Source organism: Poecile atricapillus, chromosome 10 (assembly GCF_030490865.1).
Source record: "Poecile atricapillus isolate bPoeAtr1 chromosome 10, bPoeAtr1.hap1, whole genome shotgun sequence".
NCBI classification, from domain to species: Eukaryota; Metazoa; Chordata; class Aves; order Passeriformes; family Paridae; genus Poecile; species Poecile atricapillus.
The window spans coordinates 20,559,388-20,583,676 of NC_081258.1; the positions used below are offsets into that span (position 1 = coordinate 20,559,388).

A 24,289-nucleotide genomic window follows, 5' to 3' on the forward strand; every position below is an offset into this window, starting at 1 on the left:
TTACATGCTGGTTTTATTTTAGCCAAGTAGGAGAGGAATTGGTGGGGCTGTGTTAGTAACTGTGATCTGCAAATCTCTGTGGGGAACACGTCACCACCTCTTCTGTGCCTTCAGATGTGCCAGCACTGTGCTGATCTTTGGTGTCTCATTCCCAGGGGCTGAGACCAGCAGTGGGCATTAATCCTGGAGTCCTGCTGCCCATGAATCACTGCCCATTTCCATGCTGAGGTCAGCAGCTTGCACCCAGGGAAGAAGCATCTTCCAGAAAGGCATCTGGCTGCTCTTGATTTGAAAAATTCCAAGTCTGTGAGAGTCCCTGGCAGCTCCTTGCATTGCTTTCTGCTCCCTCCACAAGCTTTCCAGGACTGATTTTGTGGTGCCTGCCCACAGACGTGCCATGTTTTGTGGGCAGATTGGAGTCTGTTCACACACAGTTTTTCACCCTGGAGAAACCTTTCCCACAGAAGTCGAGAAGGTGGCTCCAGCAACCTTCCAAGCAACACTGAGGGTGTTTTCTGTGACTTGTTACTTGCTTTGAGGCCTCTTGGAGCCTCCCATGGCAGGTGCAAGATTGTTTATAACACATATGGTGTGATTTTTAGGGTTGTCCTGTGCAGAGCCAGGAGCTGGACTTGATGATCCTTGTGGGATCCAACTTCTGTGATTCTCTGATTCCATAAATACCTCGACATGGTACCTCAGGGCACTTCTGGCTCGTGGCTCCCTCCCTCCCCTGCTGCAACTGTCTGAGTCCTGGCAGTGTCTGGCCTGGAGGTGGGAGCAGCCCAGGGGTGCTGGTGGTGAGGAGAGGACGTGCCTGTTCTGGCTGACCAGGATGCCAAAGGCAATTCTGAGCAGAGCAGACACGGATCACAGAGCTGCCACGTCGCTTTGTGTTTATTTCCAGCCAGATTTACTAATTGTTCGGGGGTAGTTTCACTGCAATAAAATCTCACTCCCTCATAGCCCATCTGCTCTTGGCTGATCCTGCAGGGATGCCATAAATCTGGGCTACGACGACACATCCATTTCCATGGCAACTGACCAATGTAGCAGACAAAATCATGATGTCACGGATAGCAGATCTCCAGGGCTTCAGCAGGAGAATGAGACCAGGACAGGGAAAATGCCACTTGAACCCAAATGCCTGAAATACGAGCGACAAGAGGAAGACAGGGCTGAGCTCCAGGTCCTGCTCTCCCTGCTCTAGGGAATTCCCAGTGTCAAGATGATGCTGGCAGACCTGGGAAGCATCAACTGGAGGTGCTTCAGGGGAAAAAAAATTGATCATCTTTTAGAATAAAGAGCACAGTTAGCAATTTATAGAATCACGGAATGGTTTGGTTGGGAAGGGATCTTAAAGCTCATCTCATTCCACCCCCTACCATGGGCAGGGACACCTTTCACTGTCCCAGGTGGCTCCAAGCCCCATCCAAGCTGGCCTTGGGCACTGCCAGGGATCCAGGGGCAGCCACAGCTGGTCTGGGCACCTGTGCCAGGGCCTGCCCACCCTCCCAGGGAAGGATTTCTCCCTGGTATCTCATCTGGTAGTGGGACCTGGCACTCCAGGCCCTTGTGAAAAGTCCTTCTCCAATTGAAACTCAGTCCTGTCCACTCCTGCTGAGCCACAGGTTGCTGTGAGCTGCTTTCCTCCTCCCTGCTCACAGGGGATGAAGGTCACAGGTCCCATTCTGCCACAGGAGCCACCTCGTGCTGTGGAGACTGCTGAGGCAGGAGCTGCCCATCCCACAGGTCACAGGAACTGAGCTGCCTTCCCTGCTGAGCTCTCAAGTGCTGCTGAGGAACAGGCACTGAAACAGGGGATGGGAAAGCTGTAGGTTGGGGAGCTCCAGGTCACAGACGCAGCTTGGAGCTCAGTAGTGGTCCTTGTGACACTGTGGCAGATCCTTGGCTTTGAAATTGAAACCTGTGGGAGAACGGGCTGGTTTTGATCCCTGCTTTTCTCCTGTGATGTTTTTCTATCCAGTGTATTGATGTCTCCTAAAACTGAGATAATCCCTGGCAATTCTCAGCTGTTAAGCCTTTGCCTCCCCTGTCAGGTGCAGGCTGTGGAGGAGCAGAGTAATCGCTGTTCTCTCTCTTTTCACAGCTTTGTGTAGGTTTTGTGGTGCCTTTCTTTTTTTTTTATTTAGAAAAAAAAGAAAAAAAGAAACAGATTCATTCCTGAGCTCTGAAGTTTTGCAGATGTCTTCAAAGAGTGGTCAAGAGTGACAGTTCAGGGCTGGAGACACGTTTGTGTTCAGAGGCATTCCCAGCACTGCCTGCCCAGCAAACAGAGGCAGCGTCCTGAGACTCGTGGGATCGATGCCTTCCTGAAGGGACAGCCCCCGCTAGGAAGTTCTCCAGTGCCAGCACAGCCTGCAGATGCCATTGATAGCCTTTTGCACCCCTGATTCTGGGTTTTCCTGGAGGCTGTGCCCCGTTTCCATGCTGTTCTCCTCCGCAGGTTCCGTGGGCACCCCGCTGCCCGGCGTGGAAGTGCGCATCGCCAGCGAGACCTTGAGGGATGGGGCTCGATCCTACACCACCCACGCCCAGGGGGATGAACACAGCACACAGGTACTGCCATGTTCTCCACACTTGGAAAAGCTCTTCACTTGGGAAAAGTTCTCTCCTTCCCAGCCCTCTAGAACCCCAAGGACTGAGGCTCGTGCTGCTCTTATTCCCAGGAATTCGGTGATAGTTTCTTGTACTTTTTTGTGGGTTCCTGTAGCTGTGGTACTTTATAGACTGGACAAGTGCTGTCCATGCAATCATGGAATGGTTTGGGTTGGAAGGGACCTCAGTGCCCACCCAGTGCCACCCCTGCCATGGCGGGGACACCTCCACTGTCCCAGGCTTCTCCAAGCCCTGTCCAGTCTGGCCTTGGGCACTTCCAGGGATCCAGGGGCAGCCACAGCTGCTCTGGGCACCTGTGCCAGGGCCTGCCCACCCTCCCAGGCAAGAATTCCTTCCCAATATCCAATCTACACCTATTCTGTTTCACTCTGAAGACCAGCTCTAGTGGAAGGTCCCTGCCCATGGAGCAAGATGAGCTTTAAGGTCCCTCCCAACCCAAACCATTCCATGATTCTGTGATTGGAAGGGCAGGACTGGTGGCCTTGGGAGTTGCACTCATTTTGAAACAGCACTGGAGGAAACCCATCAGGTTTCCATGGAGGTCAAGCTCCATGCTGAGCTCCACATGATGCAGCTCTGGTGTGCCAGGGGTCTGGGATGGGGAAGCATAATGTTCCCCTGTGCTGGGGTGCTGGGTGTTCCCTGCAGCAGCAGCAGCCCCAGCCCACGGTCCAGCCTGTCTCTTCCCACAGAAGTGGCTGAGCAGGGTCTGCATTCCTGCCCCCTCCCCTCCACACCCTCCCTGTGGGTGTTGTGCTGCTCTGGCACATCCATCCCTGCTGGTGCCTGGGCTTGGCTGAGCAGATGAATGCTGTGTGTGACAGAAGTGACCCCAGGTGACACCGCATGGGTGGCACACAGGCAGGCGTGACATTCAACCTGAAATAGGTTCCTTCACTCATTCCCCTGGGAAATGGCTTCTCACCCAGCCACCTACATGCTGAGGGTTTGAAAGGAGCTTCCTGGGCTGTGGCAGGGACACTGCTGGTGTAAGCACTGCTGAGAGGCTCAAGAAAAGCTTTTTTTGTCTGAATTATCTGGTGGCAGGTGGAGGAGCCAGCAGGACCACAGGCAGCCCTGTGGGTGGGCTGTGCTCAGGTTGTGTTTTTTGTTCCGATGCTGTAAGAGCTGGATCCACCCCAGACTTGTAAAACAGCCCAGGGGACAGCTGAGAGGGACCATGGATCGTGGCTTTTATTAAAAAAAACCAAACTTTTTGCTGCTCTTTACTCTGTGTCACTGCTGTGGCTGAGCAGTGAGCAGAGCAGGAGACTCCCCATGCCCTGTTTTTGCCAGTTCCTGGATGCATGTTACATTTCACAGGTTTGTCCTCTGATCCCAGAGATTGCTCCTGGCCTTTTTTTTTCCACTTGTGTGGAAGTGAGACATGAAATATAACGTGTCCCTTTTAATAATGATCCTATAATGCTTTTTTCCCCTCAGGGATCCCTGGGCGCTTTACAAATTAGGTCTCAGACACGAGAATCCCCAAAGTGCAGCTCCTTCCAGGATGAAATGTGGATGTTGTTCTACTGAATTATGAGAGGAAAAAATATGGAATGATATTTTTTTCTGCTCAGTACTCCTTCCTTCTCATTGCACTGAGTGACCAGAGGAGGGAAGCCCAGATGATCTGTGTCTGGTGCTGGAAGTCTCCTCAGGGCTTCACAGAGCTGGCATTCACAAAACTCTTCTCTTTCCTCTGGCTTCAGGCTGCTGGGGTTTATTTTGGGGGCAGAGGAATTGCCCTTTATCCTGGTGGTTTCTCACCAGTGTGGGTGGCTGAGGTCCATACCCACAGCTCACAGTTCTTCCAGGAGCTCCCACCTTGGCTCCCTGCCCCTTGCTGATGGTTCACTTTCCGTCAGGCTCTCCCTTGGGGATCTTTTGAATGTTCTGGTGAATTCAAGTCATCAGCCTTGGGTAATTTGCCTCTGGGCATTGGCTCATGGGTTGGTCCCTCTCTGAAAAGCTGTCTCCATCTCACCCATCATTCCTCTGGTCCCAGTTTAACTGGGAGTTTCTTCAGGCTGAAGGGAGAGCAATGGTCCCATCTGTTCAGGCCACCCTAGGAGAGAGTGTCTGGCTGGGTACCTCCAGGACATCCACAACATTTCCAGGAGCAGAGCAGAGCCAGCTGCCTCTGTCCCTGGGACTGTCACAAGGTGGGAAAAACAGTCCCCGCTCCCAGCATGTGTTGGCACAGATGGTTGTGTGGGGATGCCAGGAGTTTGGGTTTTATATGCCCTGGGCACAGAGTGTGACTTTCCCTGGCGTGACCAGGTGGCAGCCATGGTGACAACACCTCTGCTGCCAGGGATGCTGGAATTCCAGTGCCTCACACCTGCGGTCCCAGGCAGAGCCTCACCTGCTCAGTGCTTGCCCCAGACATCGCTGCTGGCACTGTGTGCTCAGTTAATAATTCATGTCAGGAGAGACAACGTCAGTGGGATTTATTTAAAACAAGGCGGATCTGACAGTCCGAGTGCTCATCACACTCCAGCAGTCTGAGAAAGGACTTTATTTCAAATCAGATCTTTGTTCAAATCAGGGGCTGGCCCAGGGATGGGAAGAGCTGGTTGGTGTCACCCTCCCTGTGCCACCAGATAACCCTGTGGCTGTTTCCTTGCCTCCTGTGAGAAGGATGAACAAATCCTTCCTCGCCTCCCTCTCAGGAGGACTCTGAGCCTGACTGTGGTTGAGGGCTGGAGGAGACTGAGGGGAAACCTCAGGGGTCTTCAGTGTCCTCATGAGGGGCAGCAGAGGGGCAGGCACTGATCTCTTCCCTGTGGTGAGCAGGGCCCAGGGAAGGGCTGGAGCTGTCAGGGGAGGTTTAGGGTGGATATCAGAAGAGGTTCTTCCCCCAGAGGGTGCTGGCACTGCCCAGGGAATGGTCCCAGCCCCGAGGCTGCCAGAGCTCCAGGAGAGTTTGGACAGCGCTCCAGGGGTGCCCAGGGGGGATTGCTGGGTGTCTGCAGGGCCAGGGGTTGGATCAATGATCCCTGTGGGTCCCTTCTGGATCAGGATATTCTGTGATTCCATAATTCCAGCACCATAGGGCTGCTCCAGGGGGATGCTGAGCACCCCGGCAGGAGCTGGGCTCTGAGCCATCTCTCCTCTCCGGGCTCCTGCGAGCAGCTGATCTCTGTGCCGGGGCTGAGGCATTGTCAGGACAATCTGCGAGGCGTTCACACCTCGGCTGTGCCTGCAGAGCCCTCCCGACAGCGAGCACAGAGCGCTGCCTTTGCCAAGGGAATTGTCTGCGGAGCCTCGCAAGGTCAGCGCCTTCCCCGCCCGCGTTGGGCTGAGTTCTGCCTCCTGCTCCACCGAGCTGCTCCTTCCCCACTAACCCCGGCTCTCCCGTTAGGCTGGGGCATCACTCCCTCTCTTTTCTTGCCAGCACCCTTTGGATCCAAACAGGAGGAGGAGGAGGAGGAGGAGGAGGAGGAGGAGGAGGAGGAGGCAGCCTGTGGGTGGCAGGAGCAGGGAGTGTTCCTGCTCTGCCATCCGGTAACTGCCTGAGCTTGCAGCAGGGGACCACTGTAATTTGCAAAGCTGGTTCCTGGCACACCCTCAAGATCAATAATCTACTTAGCTGAAAGTTTGCTGGATCTCTGGTCTTCCCTGCATTTTCTCCCGTCCCTTGATTGGAGTGCTGGATTCCTTTCCTCCAGTCCTTGGGTCTCATCTCAGAGCCCTGTGCTCCCTGCATCCCACTTGCTCAGGTTTTCAGCCGCTCCCGTGCTGCTTCCTCTAGGTGTTTTGTGCCTTGTGCTGGTTTTTGGGGCTGACACGTGGCTCGGGCTGGGTCAGGCTGCCCGAGGCACCCAAAGGAGGTGCTGCAGCCTGACAGATCCACTCGCTGCTCCGGGGATGCGCAGCAGCCTGGGGACACCTGTGCCAGGCCAGCGAGGGCAGGAGGTGACAGTCCCATGGGGGTCACAGTGCCTGTGCAGGAGCGTGGGGACACAGAGCTGTCCCCTGGAGAGATGCTGCTCTGGGAGTCCTGCCAGAAGGGCTTCTCCACCCAGCACTGAGGTGTTGAAATGGTGTCAGGGGCAGCACAGCTTTACCTGCCTTGAGTCATCCCACATCCTGCTCCTGGAGCCACTGGCATCCAAAGCAGCTCCTCAGCTTTCCACCTTCCGTAGGCAGCCGCCTGCTGAGCCCATCTGACCGTGCAGGCTCACTAATCCTTACCCACAGCCCAGAGTGCTTCTTCCCCTGGGGTGTTTTCCCCTGAATTTTTGGCAGCTCTCCCTGTGGCTCTGGCGCCCAGGAAAGGGTTACAGCTCTCCAGCTCCAAACGTTTCAGTTTGCTTTGTTCAGTGCAATGCATATTTCATACGCTCAGCTTCCCAGCTGGCAGAGGCCTGGAAACCCTGCAAGCTGTCGGGTATTGTCTCTCTCCTTCTTTACTTGTTTGTTTGTTGGGTTTTTTGGGTTGTCATTTTTGTTGGCTTTCTCTTTTTTTTTTTTTTTTTTTTCTTTTTCATCTTTCCCAAATTGCTCCCTCTCACGAAAGCCCAACCCTAGTGCTGACAATGGGGGGCTATCAATAGCTAAATGGCTTCACAGCTGTAGCCGAGGCAGGGCTGCAGCCAGGGCTTTTATGGCGAGCAATTTCCTCGTGCTGAGGCTGCGGAGGGAGCGTGGGGACGGATGGGTTGCAGGAGCTGGCAGCAGGAGGACGCTGTGCCACGGGCTTCCCCCCCCTTCCAAAGGTTGTAATTATCTCGTTGTTTATCCATATGCAAGCTGTCGTCCTGGATGGGAACCGGCTCGGCTGTGGCCGTCCCTCCTGAAAGCCACCAGTGTCTCTGTCCCCTCCTCCCCGTGCCCCCCGTGTCTGTGCCATCTGCTCACAGCTTGCTGCTGGTTGCCAGCGCCTCGGCAGGGCTGGGGGCAGCTGGCACTGTCACCCGTGCTTGTGACTGCAGCTCTTGGTCGTTGATGTCCCTGTGGAGGGGACCAGGGGCGGCTGCACCTCGCTCGTGTTCATCTGGAGAACCTGTGGGGAGGTGCCCAGGGAGCTGCCAGGGTTCTCTTGGGGGACTGGGCACCCCTGTGGCTGTGTGGGTCTGGGTACTTGGCACATGTATTCCTGTGGGATTCTCCTCATCCATCCATCCATCCATGGTTACATCCTCCATCCATCATCCATCCATCCATCATCCATCCATCCATCCATCCATCCATCCATGGTTACATCCTCCATCCATCCATCATCCATCCATCATCCATCCATCCATCCATCCATCCATCCATCCATCCATCCATCCATCATCCATCCGTCCATCACCCATCCATCATCCATCCATCCATCCATCCATCCATCATCCATCATCCATCATCCATCCATCCATCCATCCATCCATCATCCATCATCCATCCATCATCCATCCATCCATCCATCCTCCATCCATCATCCATCCATCCATCCATCCATCCATCCATCCATCCATCCATCATCCATCATCCATCCATCATCCATCCATCCATCCATCCTCCATCCATCATCCATCCATCCATCCATCATCCATCCATCCATCATCCATCCATCCATCCATCCATCATCCATCATCCATCCATCCATCATCCATCCATCATCCATCCATCCATCCATCCATCCATCCATCCATCCATCCATCATCCATCCATCCATCCATCCATCCATCATCCATCCATCCATCCATCCATCCATCATCCATCCATCCATCCATCCATCCATCATCCATCCATCCATCATCCATCCATCATCCATCCATCCATCCATCCATCCATCCATCCATCCATCATCCATCCATCCATCCATCCATCCATCATCCATCCATCCATCCATCCATCCATCCATCCTCCATCCATCCATCCATCCATCCATCCATCCATCCATCCATCCATCCATCCATCCATCCATCATCCATCATCCATCATCCATCCATCCATCATCCATCCATCCATCCATCCATCCATCCATCCATCCATCCCCCATCCATAGCAGTTGGTGAGACTGTAGCTGGCTCTTCTCCAGAGATGGGCACATGCCCCCCGTGCCTGGCATTCCTGAGGATGGCCAGGTATGGGCAGGCTGTGATCACCTGGTCCAGGGAGTCCTGGCTCTGGCTGTCCCAGAGGAACAACCAAAGGAACACTTGGATTGCTCCTTTTCTCTCCCATTCACACCTCAGCCTAGACCAGGTCTTTGTCCTCGCTGCTCCTGCGCTTCCAGAACAGCTCTCCTCCAGGTTTTCACCAGTTTTCTTGTCCCTGCTCCATCCCATCCTCATGTATTGGTACCTCCATGGTGAACTTGACCTCCAGCATCCCATGAGCAGCTTTTGCTCAGCTCCATCATCTCTTCCATCAGGCAGTGTGAGGAATGTGTTGTTGAAGGCAGTTTGGATTAGATCTGCAACTTTTCTTCTATCTGCAGCCCCAGCCCTCAGGATTTCTGGCACAATCCCCCTTTGATAAAAACACTCTGCATTTATTCCCATTTTCCATTTGCCTCAGCTTCTTCCAAACCTCCTTCCAAAGCCCTCGCAGTGCTGGACACTGCACTTGTGCATGTTCCAATTAATATTTTTTTTCACCATATTTCTCTCATCTCCTCAGGATCCTGTTTTGTGTCCTGCCCAAGTAATTCAAGAGTCTTCACTTTGTTGCCCAGTCTGCTTTTGTTCCTGTATAAACATTTTAGCTGCTTCTCATTGATCACATGCAGTTCCTTACTCAGCTTGGGCATTGATTCCATTCTCAGATGTATTTATATCTCCTTCCTTCTTTCTTTCTGCCCTCTGATTTTTTATTTTTTTTTAATTTGTGGTCATAGCTCTATTTTATTTCTTCCTGCTAGTAAAAGTGGAGGCAGAGGTTGCAGTAGCATCACATCCCCTTGTTTCTCAGCTGAAAACTCTTCTCACCACAGAGACAGCCTCAATTCCATGAGAATATTTCCTTGCACATGGAAGTTGAATCCATCTATCAAGAAGAACCCTCTTTCCACAAGTGTTTCCTTTGAGCTCACTTTTGTCACAGCATCCTCAGGGGCTCTATGAATCTCTTAATTGTTGTTTTATTCTTCCATAGCATCCCGGACTGGTTTGGGTTGGAAGGATGAAGCTTCTCTCATCCATGGGCAGGGACACTTTCCAGTAGAATGTTCCCCTTTGGAGCTGAGGGAAGGTTTGGGGTGTTTGTGGAAGAGCCCAGGAGGTGGTGGGGAGGTGCTGAAGCAGAGGCTGAGGGGAGAGGAGCTGTCCCTGTCCCTTGCAGCCAGGGGAGCAGGGGATGGCTCAGCGTGGGGAGCGATCAGAGGCTGTGGGGCAGTGTGTGTGCAGTCACAGCTCATCACAGCCTCCCAAACTGCACTTGGAGGAGAGGCTGATGGAAACCAAACCCAAGGTGGGCCACTAATTGAGTCCTTGCCTGGTCCTCTGCCTGCCCCGAGCCCAGAATTGGTGCAAGGGCACATCAGGAGCCTTCCCCTAATGAGGAGAGCTGAGGGAGTGGGAAGATGTGCTGACATCTCTCCTTGTTTATTATCCCAGGCAGCCTGCAAATGAGAGGGATGAGAACAGCAGCATGGAGAGCTGTTGGCATCTCTGCAATAGTGTTACACATTTAATTTATGCTGTTAATATAGATCAAGAAGTTTTGTGTCCATGGAACTGCTGCAGGGAGGACTGACCTTTCCCAAACTTGGCTTGTTTTCTGTCGTGCTTTTGGGATCATCTGGAGCTAATCAGGCTGCTAACTTAAAAAAATCAGTTTTGCCTAAAAATACAGACAATCACTTTTGTTTTCAGTGGAACAACATTTGCTGTAAGTAGAGGGTTGGGTTGTTTGAAAATAAGTTTCAGTGTTCCAGCTCCACTGTGCACCAGCCTTGATTTTAAATTTATAACTCTCCAAAATGAAAAGTAAATGGATTGTGTTATTCCCAACCCTTTTATAAAAGTTAACATTGCAAAAACAGATGTGAAATGTGGCCTCGCAGATTACAGCCTGAGCTTGGGGTTTTTAGGTTGGGGTTTTATTTTTTCCTTACTCTCTCTGTGCTGTGTCCCTGAGGAGCAGAAATCTGCCTTTTTCCAGCAGGAGGAAAATTGTTCTGTGTCTAAATTGCCTCCTGCCAGGCTTGTGTGGATGCTGCAGGACACGGAGCTCCAAGGAACGATAATGCCTTTACAAAAACAGGCAACTTAGCAGGGAATTTTTAATTAGGAATGTGCAGGAAAGTTCAGATTGCCTGGGAATTTGGTAATGCTGTAACAAACCTCCCAGTCCTAGGACATCCATTCCAGTATGGCCCTGGGAGACGGTGATTAAAGGCACTGGCAAGCAGGTTATTATCTCCAGCTTCCTTCAGGAGGCAGGTGAGCATGTCCTCACCTCCCACACCAGGCCTGGATGTGCTGGGATCTGGGAAAGTCTGGGCCAAGCCTGGAGCTGCCCTGCTCCAGGTCAGTGGGGGCTGAGGTGTTGGATGCTGTGTTCAGCCTGGAGAAAAGGAGACTCAGGGGGAATTTCTGGCTCTGCACAGCTCCCTGCCAGGAGGGGACAGCCGGGGGGAACAGGGACAGGAGGAGAGGGAACGGCCTCAGGCTGGGCCAGGGGAGGCTCAGGGTGGACAGCAGCAGGAATTTCCCCATGGAAAGGGTTGTTCACTGGCAGGGGCTGCCTAGGAAGTTTTGGAGTCCCCATCCCTGGAGGTGTCCAAGGAACACCTGGACATGGCACTCGGTGCTCTGGGCTGGGGACAAGGTGGGGACTGGGCACAGCTTGGACTCGATGATCCTGACACTCTTTTCCAGCCTCAGTGATACTGGGATTCTGGGACAGGGCTCTGGGCCACCAAAGCCTTGAAGGGCTGGTTGAGGGGACAGGGAGGTGTCTGGAGGTGCTGGTGGCAATTAAGGTCCAGCAGAGGAGTGGGGGCCCTTGCAGGGCATCCGTGCTGCACAGCCTGACTTGGGGTGCAGGACTGAGCTGGATCAGTCCTTCAGGATTTCTTGTATCATTTCCCATCTCTGGTGTGTTAAAAAAAAAAGCCAAACAAACACCAGGAAAAAGTTACTTCTCTGGCAGAAGAGGTAAAAGGGCTCTGTCACTTCCATAAACCTCACATACATAAATTATTGTCTTCTATTAGTCACTTAAGGGCTCAGTTGCTTAATTATTTTGATCACGGTAATCATTTATTTACAAGGTGGGGAAAAATGCCAAGCACTTCCAAGCTGAGCAGCACAGCAGGAAGGAGGCAGGGCTGCAGAAGCATTTCTTTCCTACCCACAAGTCAAAATGCTTTTGCTTCATGGAGTTATGAAGTCCCTTTTGAGGTCCCTGCTGAGATATGATGCTCTGATCCACAGCCTTTGGTTCTCTCCCAGGAAAGAAGTTCAGCAAAACCAGCTGCAGGTCCCTGTGCAGGAGAAGGCTCCAGGGAGAGCTCAGAGCCCCTTCCAGGGCCTGAAGGGACTTCAGGAGAGCTGGAGAGGGACTGGGGACAAGGGATGGAGGGACAGGACACAGGGAATGGCTTTAAACAAAGGGGGTAAGCTTAGATGGGATATCAGGGAGAAATCCTTCCCTGTGAGGGTGTGGAGACCCTGGCACAGGTGCCCAGAGCAGCTGGGGCTGCCCCTGGATCCCTGGAAGTGCCCAAGGCCAGGCTGGACAGGGCTTGGAGCAACCCTGGGCCAATGTGAAGTGTCCCTGCCCATGGCAGGGGCTGGGACTGGATCAACTCTGAAGTCCTTCCAACCCAGACCTTCCATGGCTCTGTGAGTATTTGGGGGGTGAAGGGGGAAGGGGGCATCTGGTAGAGTTTAAGTGGATCTCTCTAAAACCTCTTTGCAATCTGAAGATATTTGGGTTTTCTCCTAAAAGTCTGTCTTCCTACCAATCCTCAGCCCAAGAACTTGGTCTCACCTCCTCCAACCCCACCTTCCAGCTTCCCCTCTGTGTCTCCCACATGTTTCTGCTTAGGAATCCACCGTGCCTTCCCTGTTTCCCAGAGAAGGACACGCTGCTCTGAGCCTCCCCTAATTCCATTAGAGTCCATTAGGAGCTCCTTGCCACAGCTCCCGGAGGAGCGCGGGGCAGAGACCGCAGAAAAACAAACGGCCCCTCTCAACAAATCCCAGGGCCGAGTGCCAGGCAGGGATTCCCAGCTCTTTACAAACCACCCTCCTAATAAAGAGGTAAAATGGGGAGGGGGGAAAATATGCATTTTCTAATCACCCAGATTTAGGCCTTCAAAGGATTTATTACAACCTTTTATTTCCATGCGTGGAAAATGGAATCTTATCTCATGAGCCGGCTGGTCCAGCTCGACTGGGTTTAGAGCAGGGAGCTCTCAAACAACCTTCAGGGCCATGCCTGGGTGTTAAACTTGCTGGAATGCATTAAAACATGGCACTGGGAGAGGGGGAGAGGCGAGCACTCAGCAATGTGATGCCTCCAGCAGCTGCTCGTGCGGTGGAGCCACGCGGCAACAACGGGAGCCGCCGGGATTGGAGGGAGAAAGGAAACAACCAGCCCAGCCGTGTGCTGCCATCCCTGCTCCCAGAGCCAGCCAGCCTGCTGTACCTGGGATTGTAGAGGGATCAGACACGAGGGGTTGGAGGAGATAAATGCAGTGAACCTTGAATTTTAATTGCTGCTGTTGGGGAGCCGGCGCCGGGGTGGTTTGTGCCCCTGTGCCACGCTGGGGAGCAGTGCCGGTGACATTCCGAGTGCAGCAAGCAAAATCCCATTAAGATAACGTCACGGCCTCTCTGTTTTACTGTTTGCAAGCCAGCCCTAACATCATTAAATTACACAACAGGGAGGTGCCTGCTGCCAAGGGGCTCTGCTCGAGATAAGATGTGGGTTGAGCCGCTGCCAAAATTTGGGTTGATATGACAAGAAATTTGGAGCGGGTTCAAGGCTTGATTCACACCAGACATGGCACTGTGCAGGTAAACATTGGGCAGGATTGATCCCTGGGGCTGTGCAGGTACCTGGCACTGCAGAATCCTGGGCAGGATGGGGCTGGAGGGGGTTGTAGCAGATTTACAGCTCTTCTTGTGTTCAGCACTGACAAGAAGAAGCCAGAGCCCAGCAGGTGAAGCTTAGGGAATTTTGCAGGTTCTTACCTCTGCCATCCCCTCCCCAGCCCTTTTGGGGAGTGGGAAGGAGCCTGAACACCAGGACACTGCTCAGAGAAGCTGCTTGTTTTGTGATGCCACAGCTGCACCAGCAGGAAAAGGGATGAGAAGAAAGATCTGCATCATAAAACCCCACACAGCCTCTAAGAGCCCTGAAGCCAGCCTTGCTGGTCCCTCTGTGCCACCCACCACGTCCCTGCCACGCCTGTGCATGGAGGCTTTGTGCTTCTTGTGCCCATTGTGCCTTTTTTTTGTGCCTCTTTGTTCCTTTTTTTAGAACCTTTGTGCTCTTTGCTGCTGCAGGTGTGGAGTTTTGCTCCAGGCTCTCCAGACCTGATGTTTCATGGATAGTCTAGACTTCAGCTCCATCTTTCAGATCTGTGAAGAGACCTCACCCAGCACCATCCCCACCTTGCCATCACTCAGCAAAATTGGCATTAATGACTTTCCTGCAGCATCTTCCAGGCAGGGAACTGATCCCCAACCAGGGCTCTGGAAGAAGCCTGGGCTGTGTGTGCAGAGATCCCCTTGTCACCCCATCCTCCAGGACAGGACATCAGGAGGAAAATACTTGAAAATGATGCTTTAGAAGCAGTTTTCTAAGCATTTTCCATTAGGGAAGCTTTGATTCCTTCAGAGGTTGCAGAGAGCCTGCCCTGCCCTGGGACTGCCTGGCGCTCCAGCGCTGCTATTACAGCTTTCCCTCGTGGCCCTGTTTCTGGCACTGCTGATTTTCGGGGTCCCAGATGGGTCCTGGCCATTGCAACAGCTCAGTACAAAGTGGCTGGGAAAGTGGCTTGGAATTCCTGTTACTGAGCTGTTCTCCAGAGAGGGATGGAGTAGAGTGTCCAGGCACATCCCTCACACCCTTCCATCCCAGCAGTGGCTTTGCACACCTTGGTTGTGGGTTTAAACTGACAGAGAATGGGTTTAGATGGGATATTGGGAAGGAATTCCTGGCTATGAGGGAGATGAGGCCCTGGCACAGGTTACTCAGAGAAGCTGTGGCTGCCCCTGGATCCCTGGAAGGGGTCAGAAAGGACCATCCCTTTCCCAAGAGTTACTTCCTGCACGTCTCTCTGTGTGACCTCTCTCCCAGCAGCTGGAAAGCCTCACCCTGGCCTGCAGTTCCAGGAGGTCAATCCTTGTTTTCATATAACACAGGTGCTCATTCCCAGTGCTTTGGAATATCAAAAGCAGCTGGATGAGCCCTTCTCACCCGAGGAGAGAGATCCTGCAGATGGGCAGGGTGTGGTGGAGCTTGGCAAAGGCCAGAAGAGCCCGTGCTGTGGGTCCTGTGTGTCACCCTCCCAGGTGAAGGTGAGATGCACTCACTCACTGTGTGCCTGTCCTAGGTGACACCGGGCCTGGAGGGACAAGAGGGGGAGCTGCTGGTGAAGGGCCCCTCGGTGTTCCGCGAGTACTGGAACAGACCCAAGGAAACCGCGGATGCCTTCACGCCCGACGGATGGTTCAGAACAGGTACGGGAAGGGCTCCCCCGGCAGCTCTGGGTGGGTTCACAGGGTTGGAGAGGGGCTGGAACTGGGGCTGGCAGCTGGGAGTGCAGGCTGGATGTGTTTCCAAACGCTGGCTCGGGAAGGGGCTTTGCCTGCATTGGCTGTAGTGAGTCACCGAGTAGTGGGGGGTGTTTGGGGTGCTTTGCTCCTAAGCATGAAATACCACTGCTTAATGTTTTCCTGGGAATTCAGCTTTGCAGACAGGTGGGATTTGTCTCAATTTACACAGGGACTGTGTCACAGAATCATTAACTACCAGCTACAAACCCCTGAGAGGAGGGTGCGGCCAGATGGGGGTCGGGCTCTACTTCCAGGCTTCCAGAGACTTGAGGAAATGGCCTCAAGCTGTGCCAGGGGAGGCTCAGGTTGGACATCAGGAGGAATTTCTTCATGGAAAGGCTTGTTCATTGGCAGGGGCTGCCCGGGGAGATTCTGGAGTCCCCATCCCTGGAGGTGTCCAAGGGATGCCTGGATGTGGCACTCGGTGCTCTGGGATGAGTGGCAAGGTGGGGATCAGTCACAGGTTGGACGTGATGACCTTGGAGGTCTTTTCCAGCCTCGGTGATTCTGGGATTTTCTGATTCCATGTTATCCACAGCTCTGGTTTCCCCACTCCCCTCTTGACTGTGTGTTAGCAGCGCTGTGGTGGCTGGAGTCAGGCTGCATTTCTGATCCCTTCTGTGTAACCTGATTTATTGTTGGTTCCTGAAGAAGCTGTGATTTATTCTAATTGTTCTCCCGAAGCAGAGCTCACTCTGCCAGCAGTGTCACCACGAGTCCCCGGGCCAGGCGGGTACCGCAGGCTGGGACCGGAGCGTCACCAACCCTCACGTGGGGTGCAGGGCAATCAGCTTTAAAAATTTTTTTAGTCAACACTCCTGATGAATATTTCAGCTGCAAAGGAATAGCGTGCATTAATTATTGCAAAGAGATGTCTTTAGGAGAAAATGATTTTGAAATTCAGTTTAATTTCATTGTAATGCGCCACAAACAGGAAGGGAGTATGTGTGTTTAATTGGCTCTCGGGGGTAAGGCCGGGAAGATGGCATGCCTTTGTCACAGGCCATTAGTGATACAGACTGCATAATGAGGGACTACAATCAGCTCACAGCTGCCGGCTCCTACGGGGAGAGAATGATATTAAATAGAAATCAGTATAAATTAAACTTAACCCTTTCGCCAACCGAGCAAAGCTCAGCGCTGGAAACAAGGGAGGGGAGCAGTGGCAGGAGTGGGGGGTTCAGGGTGGGTCAGGGGGTGCTTGGAGAACCCCCCAGCAGCCAGGTGACCTCCCTGATGTCCCCCTTCCCTTGGGCAGGAGGCTTGAACTCCCTTCCCCATCCCTACCCCCACTGTTCCTTAGCTTCCTTTCCTCTCCTCCCTCCTGCTCCGTCTCTCGTGGACATCAGGTCGATGGGACTGGGTTTTTCCCAAGCCTCATTTATCCAGCAGTGCCAGGAGCCATCCCATGGCCCCATCCTCACCCTGCCTGCCCCAGCCTCATCAGCAGCCTCTGGAGATCACTCAGAGGTGGCAAATGTCCCGTGGAGGTAAAAAAACGTGGAGGGAATCAAAGGGGTTGTGTCCTCTCACAGGGTTTGGATCTGGAGGGTGAATTATCCCCATTAAGCACAAATTAGTTACCCTGGAACCAAAACCATACTGGCAGGATCCAACAGAGGTGAATCCTGGCCACAGCCAGGCTGTAATTCCCTGTATCTGCCACTTCCATGTCATCCAGGTGAGTGTTTTACAGAGGAGGCTGAATGCCAGCACACGGTGTTCCCAAAACCCTGGCGATGGCATTCCCGACTCCGTGCCAGCGTTCTGCTCACTGCCCACCCTCGTGGGTGTCCCCAACAGTGACCTGCAGGCTGGAGCTGCTGGCCAAGGCCCTCAGGGCTGGGGTTTCACAGAATTATGGAATGGTTTGGATGGGAAGGGACCTTAAAGCGCATCCCTGCCATGGTGCCACCTTCCACTAGACAGGGTTGCTCCAAACCCTGTCCAAAAAATCAGGGGGAGAAAACAGTGACTTTGAATTCAAGATTGTGGCTCTTCTGAGAAGCCTCTGAACTCCTGGTGGTGCAGAGGGGATGTGCTGTAGCTCCCATCCTCTTTATTCCCTGGGATTTGTGCTGCTGTCTGCCGATCCCTCCATCTCTCATTTCCATCCGAGTGAATTTGATTATTTTTATTGTATTAACACTGTTGACAGAGCTGCCGAGATCAAAGTCCCCTCTAGCCATTTCCAGGGAGACTGCTGGGTTTCCACCTGCTGTCATACATCCAAGTGGCACCGAGCCCTCGCAGGCCGAGCCGAGCCCAGAGGAACAACGCCCGTGGGCATCTGGCTCCTGTCCCTGCTGAGCCTTCCCAGCTGTGCCAGGTCCTGCCAGGTGAGAGGCAGCCTCCAAACACTCCGTGCTGCTCTGAGGGGAGGAGAGGAGAAAAGAGGGAAGGTGTTCTTTTAGGATGAGGCCCTGGCACAGGTGCCCAGAGCACCTGTGGCTGCCCCTGGATCCCTGGAAGTGTCCAAGGTCAGGTTGGACAGGACTGGGAGCAGCCTGGGATAGTGAAAGGTGTCCCTGCCATGGCAGGGGGTGGCACTGGGTGGTCTTTAAGGTCCCTTCCAACCCAAACCATTCCATGATCCTATGAGCAAAATCAAACCTGGAGGAAAAGCAGCAGAGAAACAGCAGCTTCTGTGGTCACCCTGATGTCTGTCCATCCGTCCATCCATCCATCCATCCATCCATCCATCCATCCATCCATCCATCCATCCATCCATCCATCATCCATCCATCCATCCATCCATCCATCCATCCATCCATCCATCATCCATCCATCATCCATCCATCCATCCCTCCATCCATCCATCCATCCCCACATGGGCCAGGCTCTGGCACTGTCAGATGCTGTTATCCCTGTCCAGGAAGCTTTGGAAGGACAAGGAGGATTTGGGAGTGCCCAGGCACTGCCCCTTTCCCCACATTTCCCTCCTGCATTGGGGTTTCTGCAGAGGGATCTGCCAACCCAGCCGTGCTCCCCGGGCAGCGACAGCACCCCAGAGCAGCCTGCTCCCTGAGGGAAGGGCAGCTCCCATTCACATCTGCCCATACATCCAGAAAATTAGAATCTGGTGTATTCAGGGAGATTTATTTTCAATTACAGGTTAAGGCTGAGACATGAAATAGCACCGGGTTTGAAAGTAGTGCGTAAATCCTGCAACAAATCCATGTATCTCTGCTCCATATAATAAGATTTTATTGATTGCTATATTGTATCTGTCAGAATAAAACTCTCTTAATGCATGCATCAGGATGGAGAAGATAGAGAGCTTGTTGGGAGTAGAATCTGATTCAAGAATCAATGCACTTTGATTAATATGTCGTTAAGAAAGTAAGAGTTATTTAACTTGTTTGATGCACATTTCGGAATGATGACTCATATCTTTTAAATTTCTTTCTTTGAGCTGCATTTCAAAAAACCCCCACAACCTTGGAGCTGTTTTTCACATTGTTAAGTCTTGGTTTATCAGTGAATTTTTGTTGGATCTTTTTGCACAGGTCACAAATGCCCCTGAACCCCATTAATAATAAATCCTATGGCCCAAAACACTTCTCATATCCTGTTGTTAAGGCTTTGGAGAGAGAGTGGACCTGGTGTCTGTTTATTCCTTCTGGATGTTCTGCAGTGAGAGAGGAAACTCCAAGGGAAACAAAATAAAACAAAAAACAAAACCCACAACTCAACAACAGCAAAAAGGAGTTGTTTTTCCACTGTGATTACAAATCCAAGCACCAAGGACAAGCCCTGGCTTAGCTGAGAGCATCCCACTCAGCACTGAATTCCCAGCTTGCTCCAAAAATGGAACATGCTGTTGCTGCAGCCGTGAATCCCAGTGCAGGGAACAATCCCAGTGACTCTGAGTGGTTTCAGCGACCTCCTGCTGTCTCTCTGTCATTTTCAGACTGAGCTCTCCAGTCCACAACTGACACCAGCTGCAGATCCTTGCCATTCCCAGCCCTGGCTCTTGGAGATTCCATAAAATCATGGAATAGTTTGGGTGGGGAAGGACCTTTCAAGGCCACCAAGTCCAACCCCCACCACGACTGCAGCACCAGGAGGGGCTGAGGGAGCTGGAAAGGGGCTCAGCCTGGAGAAAAGGAGGCTCAGGGGGGACCTCGTGGCTCTGCACAACTCCCTGCACAACAGGAGGGGACAGCCAGGGTGGGGAAACAAGGGGCAGAATGAGAAAAAAATGGTCTTAGAGAAGGTTTAGGTTGGATATGGGGGAAAATTTCTTCATGGGAAGGGCAGTCCCCATCCCTGGAAGTGTTCAAAAAACATGGATGTGACACCTGGGGAGGTGGTCAGTGGTGACCAGGGTGGTGGTGCAGGGATGATGGTTGGACTTGATGATATTAATTATCTTTTCCAGCTAATTCCATGATTCTGTGATTCCCACCCCTTCAGATGGGAAAGGCAAAGCTTCCTGCAGTTTTCCAGCAGTGAGGAATGTGGTGTTTGTAGGAAAGGTCCTGGGCAGGTCATCCCTGGCCAGGCACAGCTCTTCCCTCCTCCCTAAGGAGCAGGAGTGGGATGCACCCCCATCCCTCTGGCACAGGCTTTTCCCGAGGTTTGGCTGTCCCCAGGGATCAGCAGGTGTTTCCCTGCCAGGGGAATTGCTCACATCCGTGGGTGGAGCACAGACACCTGAAAGAGAAAATACTTGAGGCTGATCAAGGCAGATTATAAATAGAAATGCATCTAATTAGCATCTTAATCTGCAGGTTTTCTGTTTGTTTGCAGTGGCTTTCCTACTCACAAATCCAGCTAATGCAAATTCTATTTTTAAAGAAATGATTCCTTAATTGTAATGTGCTGAAATTATGTGAGTTACCGGTGTGATCCCACCGGATGGAGGGGGGCTCCTGCCTGGAGGAGCTTCTTTTGGAGTCTGGCAGGGATCAGCTCACGGGTGGGGCTGGATGGCTCAGCTGCTGCCTTCGGGAGCAGCTTAGAGCTGGGACCAACCCTCCCACAAATGCCATGGGAGGACACCCCCAAAAATGCCAGTGGACCCCAAACACGCTGCTGTAGGAAGAGGCAAGAACAGAAGCCAGACCAGGCATGTGCTGGGCTCCCCTTTCCACCCAGCCCTCATTTAAGAAGTGTTTCTGAAATTAAGAGCATAAAGATGGAAGATTTTCTGGTATATCAGCCTTTATCACCCCCAGAGGTTCCTTACACACACACTTCGAACACTTTGGAGAGAGAATTTCCTTTTTCTGCTTAATGCTTGAGTATTTTTTGCTTCTCCTTGAGGATTCAGTAATTCCAGGTTTGCCTGACAGCTGGAAGCCTTGGGGTCACCAGGACATGGGAGGGGTGGAACAAGATGAGTTCCCTTCCAAGCCAAAACATTCCGTGATTCCCTGATTCTGTGATTCTGTTTCACTGCTGGTGAAACTGATGTTTTCAGCAGTTCAGAGTGACTTGGGATTTTTGTAGCTGTAAATGAGAGCAGCTTTTGGCACAGAATTTGTTTACTCTCTAAAGCTCTGCTCTCGTCGTATCAAACATCTTGGATGCCAACCCTTTCCTTCTTTGAGAACCTCTGCTGCACTGAGGCTCGTTTCCAGAGGCGTGGAGCAATTGCTCCCCAGCCGAGAGTCGGTGGGAACAGCAGGCACCTGCAGCTCCCAAATCCAGCCTCTTCCCTCTTGTGCTGTGTCTGCTTATACCCCTCGAGCTCTGCTACAGCAGTGCTGCTCTCACAGCCTGGAGGGAGGGCCTGGAACGAGCCCCTGACTGCTGGGAATCATTCTTCCCGTCCCATCTTACTCAATTCCATCCCATTTCAGGGATTTAGGAAGGAATTCTTCCCTGGGAGGGTGGGCAGGCCCTGGCACAGGTGCCCAGAGAAGCTGTGGCTGCCCCTGGATCCCTGGAAGTGCCCAGGGCCAGGCCCCAGGTCACTGCATGGAAAAGAAGAGGTGATTCTGCCTCTTCTAAGGTTTGATCATCCCTCAGTAGCTGCAGGGAGCAGAGGGATCTGCTCTAATATTGTTATTATTACCATTATTATTTTTTGTTACCACACTCTTCAAAGCTCCAGCAGCCACACCTTGGAGCACTGATTTATTTATTACTCTTTGAGTTTTCTTTTTCGTCTCGTTGTCTGCAGGGATTTCCATAAATATTTAAATGCTAATGTGAAAAAAAGAAGCGTTTTTCATTTTTACTTACCCATTTTCTTTTCTGGCTGATCCTCTGGGCAAACCCATCTGCAATAATTCAGGCTGGAGGAGCGGGGGGTGGTCCCTGCTTGTGTCTTATCAGTCACCCATGAGTTCCTGTAGTGAGGACTGAACCTCCAAACCCTTGGCTGCCTGCTTTGCAGGAACCTTCCAGGTTTGCCTGGTTTAGCCACTGTTTTCCCTTGGAGCAGGACGTGCAGCCTGGGGAGCGTTCATCTGCTCCTGTCCTTCAGTTCTCAGGGCTTGGAGAGGCTCCTGCTCATGCTGAGCTGAAGAAACGAGATAAAAACGAGGAGCAGCATCTCTGCCAAGGGCAGGCAGGATCTGAGGTGCTGCCAGGCTTTGCCAAGGCTGAGTTTCCATTTGGTGCTGTCCTCTCCTGGCTGGGTGCCCAGGACTTGGCTGGCACGGGCTCTGTGAGGTGCCCAATGCCAGCCCAGGCCAAGGCTGGAGCAGGGACCATCTGCAGCAGCCCCTGAGGCCCCAGAACAACAGGACAAGCTCTGTGTACTTGGAAACCAATCCTGCTGCCCAGTGGGATGTGTTGGGAAGTCTGGTTTGCAGGGAGAGGGGTTGGAGAAGGGATACAGTGGGACAGTGACACCAGAGGGTAACACCAAAACACTGCCCTGCCTTCTTCCCTGTGCTCAGAGAAGGAGAAAAATCCTCTTGGGAGCAGGGAAAGGTCTGTGTGGTGGGATGAGCCCACTCACAGGAGCCAGGACGGGGTTGTGGAGGGGGAATTTGGATGGTGAAGGAAATAGGATGTGCAGACAAGCCAAGGAGGGTCAGTGGACATCACCCTGACTTCTCACCCTGCCTGAGAGGCGCAGTAAATTTGAGGAACCTTTGGAAAATACATGTGTGAGGGGAAGGAGTGTCTGCTAGACCAGCCGAGACAGGGGACAGCTGCACTCCTGGGCAGTCCCCCTCTGTCCCCTGGCTGGAAGCAGGGTGGGCAGAGCTCAGCACAGGGTTGAATCAGGCTTGTCTTACCTGCTCCTTTCCCCTGGCAGGTACCTGAGCTGCTGCCAGCACTCCTGGCACCGCTCCACGTCCCGCTCTGCCGGCGCAGCCACACAGCGTGGGGAGGAGAGCCTTATTAGCACAGCTCTTTGTGAGATGCCCTTGAGTGATTTATTTTTTTTCCAGGTGTAAATGCCAGGGGAGGCTGTTCCAGTGCTTCCCATTCTTTCATCTCGGCAGGGTTTTGCCCTTTCTCCCAGCGTGGCTCTGACAGCAGGCTCAGCGCTGCTGCCTGTGGAATACAAAGTTCCCTGTTAGAGAGCATGACAGGAATTCATTCCAGGCTGGGGCTTGCTTTTTTTTTTTTCTAATTTCTGATTTTCTTTTTTCCTCATGCTGCCTGCTCCAGGAGTCTCTGGAGAAGTTTGGAGAGTGGGGAGTCCATTGTTTAACCCCTTTCTCCTGGGAGCAGGCAGCTTGCAGATGACCCAATGCCTTTCCCAGATCAATCACAGAGTCATGGAATATCCTCAGCTGGAAGGGACACATTAAGAATATCAAAATACAAATCCTGGCCCTGCCCAGACATCCCAACAATCCCAGCCTGTGCCTGAAAGCTCTGTCCAAACTCTCCTGGAGCTCTGGCAGCCTTGGACCATTTCCTGGGCAGTGCCAGCACCCTCTCGGGGAAGAACCTTTCCCTGATCTCCAGCCCAAACCTGCCCTGCCACAGCTTCATGTGGACAGAGAGACTCTCCTGGAGTCTCTGTAGGCCCTGGAAGGGGCTCTGAGCTCTCTTCTCCAGCAAGCACCCCCAGCTCCCCCAGCACCCCTGGCTCCAGAGCAGAGGGTTTCCAGCCCTGGGAGCAGCTCCATGAGCTCCTCTGGACTCACTCCAGCACCTCCACATCCTTACACTGTGCTCTCCAGGTGGAACCTGCCTGGAGAACAGCGGCTCCACGCTGAGCTCACCTGCCTGTTCCCAGCACAGGGACAGATCTCGGGCTGCAGCTGCTGAGCCACTCTCCTCCCAGGCCCCGCTGGAGGATTTTGGCAGCAGATTGGAGTTGTGCTGCCAGCCAGGGCTGCCAGTGCCAGGATAGCAGCTGGATCCAGGAGCACAGTGCCGGCCCTTCTCCCGGTGCCGGTGGCTCTGCTGGCCAGGGCAGGGACACCAGGAAAGGCTTTGTCCTGCGCCCAGGGAGCGAGGGGGAGCCCTGGGAGCTGCTGGGGAGAGGGTTTCCTCATGAATAATTGCTGTGGTATTAATATACATGTGGTTTTTTGAGGAAGTTTCAAACTCTCCCCCTCAGGAGCCTTTGATGCTTTATTAATGATCGCGGCGCTCTCCGAACCCTCCGTGCTCCACAGGGGGAGCCGGGCCTCAGAGCAGCCCCAGTGGTTTTGGACGGTGCCTCCTGTGAGCCCAAGGAAGGAATTTGCTGGTCCAGGTGACCTGGGGAGGGTGGATGGACTCGAGGATCCCCTAAGAGTCACTTTGAGGTTGTGACACGCTCCAAAGGGAGCAGCAAGTTGGACTCTGGGAGCCTGGCAGGTCTCACCCTCGTGGTCTGAGCAGGGTGGAAAAGTTGAGGAAAAGCAGGAGTTGATGATTTCATCTGGATTGGGATTAACAGGAACTGGGGAACCTTGGGCTGCTGGGAATGCAGCCTGGTTCCAGGGAATGTGAGTGCTGGGGTGGATGGGGATGACTGGGGAGAGGAGACCCAGTCTTTCCCAAGTCTA

General features: G+C 52.9%; 1 protein-coding gene across 2 annotated transcripts in view; it reads left to right on the forward strand.

The window, feature by feature from the left end:
- Nucleotides 1-24,289, forward strand: part of ACSF3 (acyl-CoA synthetase family member 3) — a 51,135-nt gene that overhangs the window by 18,019 nt on the left and 8,827 nt on the right. For both annotated transcript variants that reach the window (XM_058846352.1, XM_058846353.1), the window contains exons 6-7: nt 2,468-2,580; nt 15,149-15,275. In XM_058846352.1, coding sequence (XP_058702335.1) covers nt 2,468-2,580; nt 15,149-15,275 — 240 coding nt within the window. The remainder of the gene's footprint in view (nt 1-2,467; nt 2,581-15,148; nt 15,276-24,289) is intronic.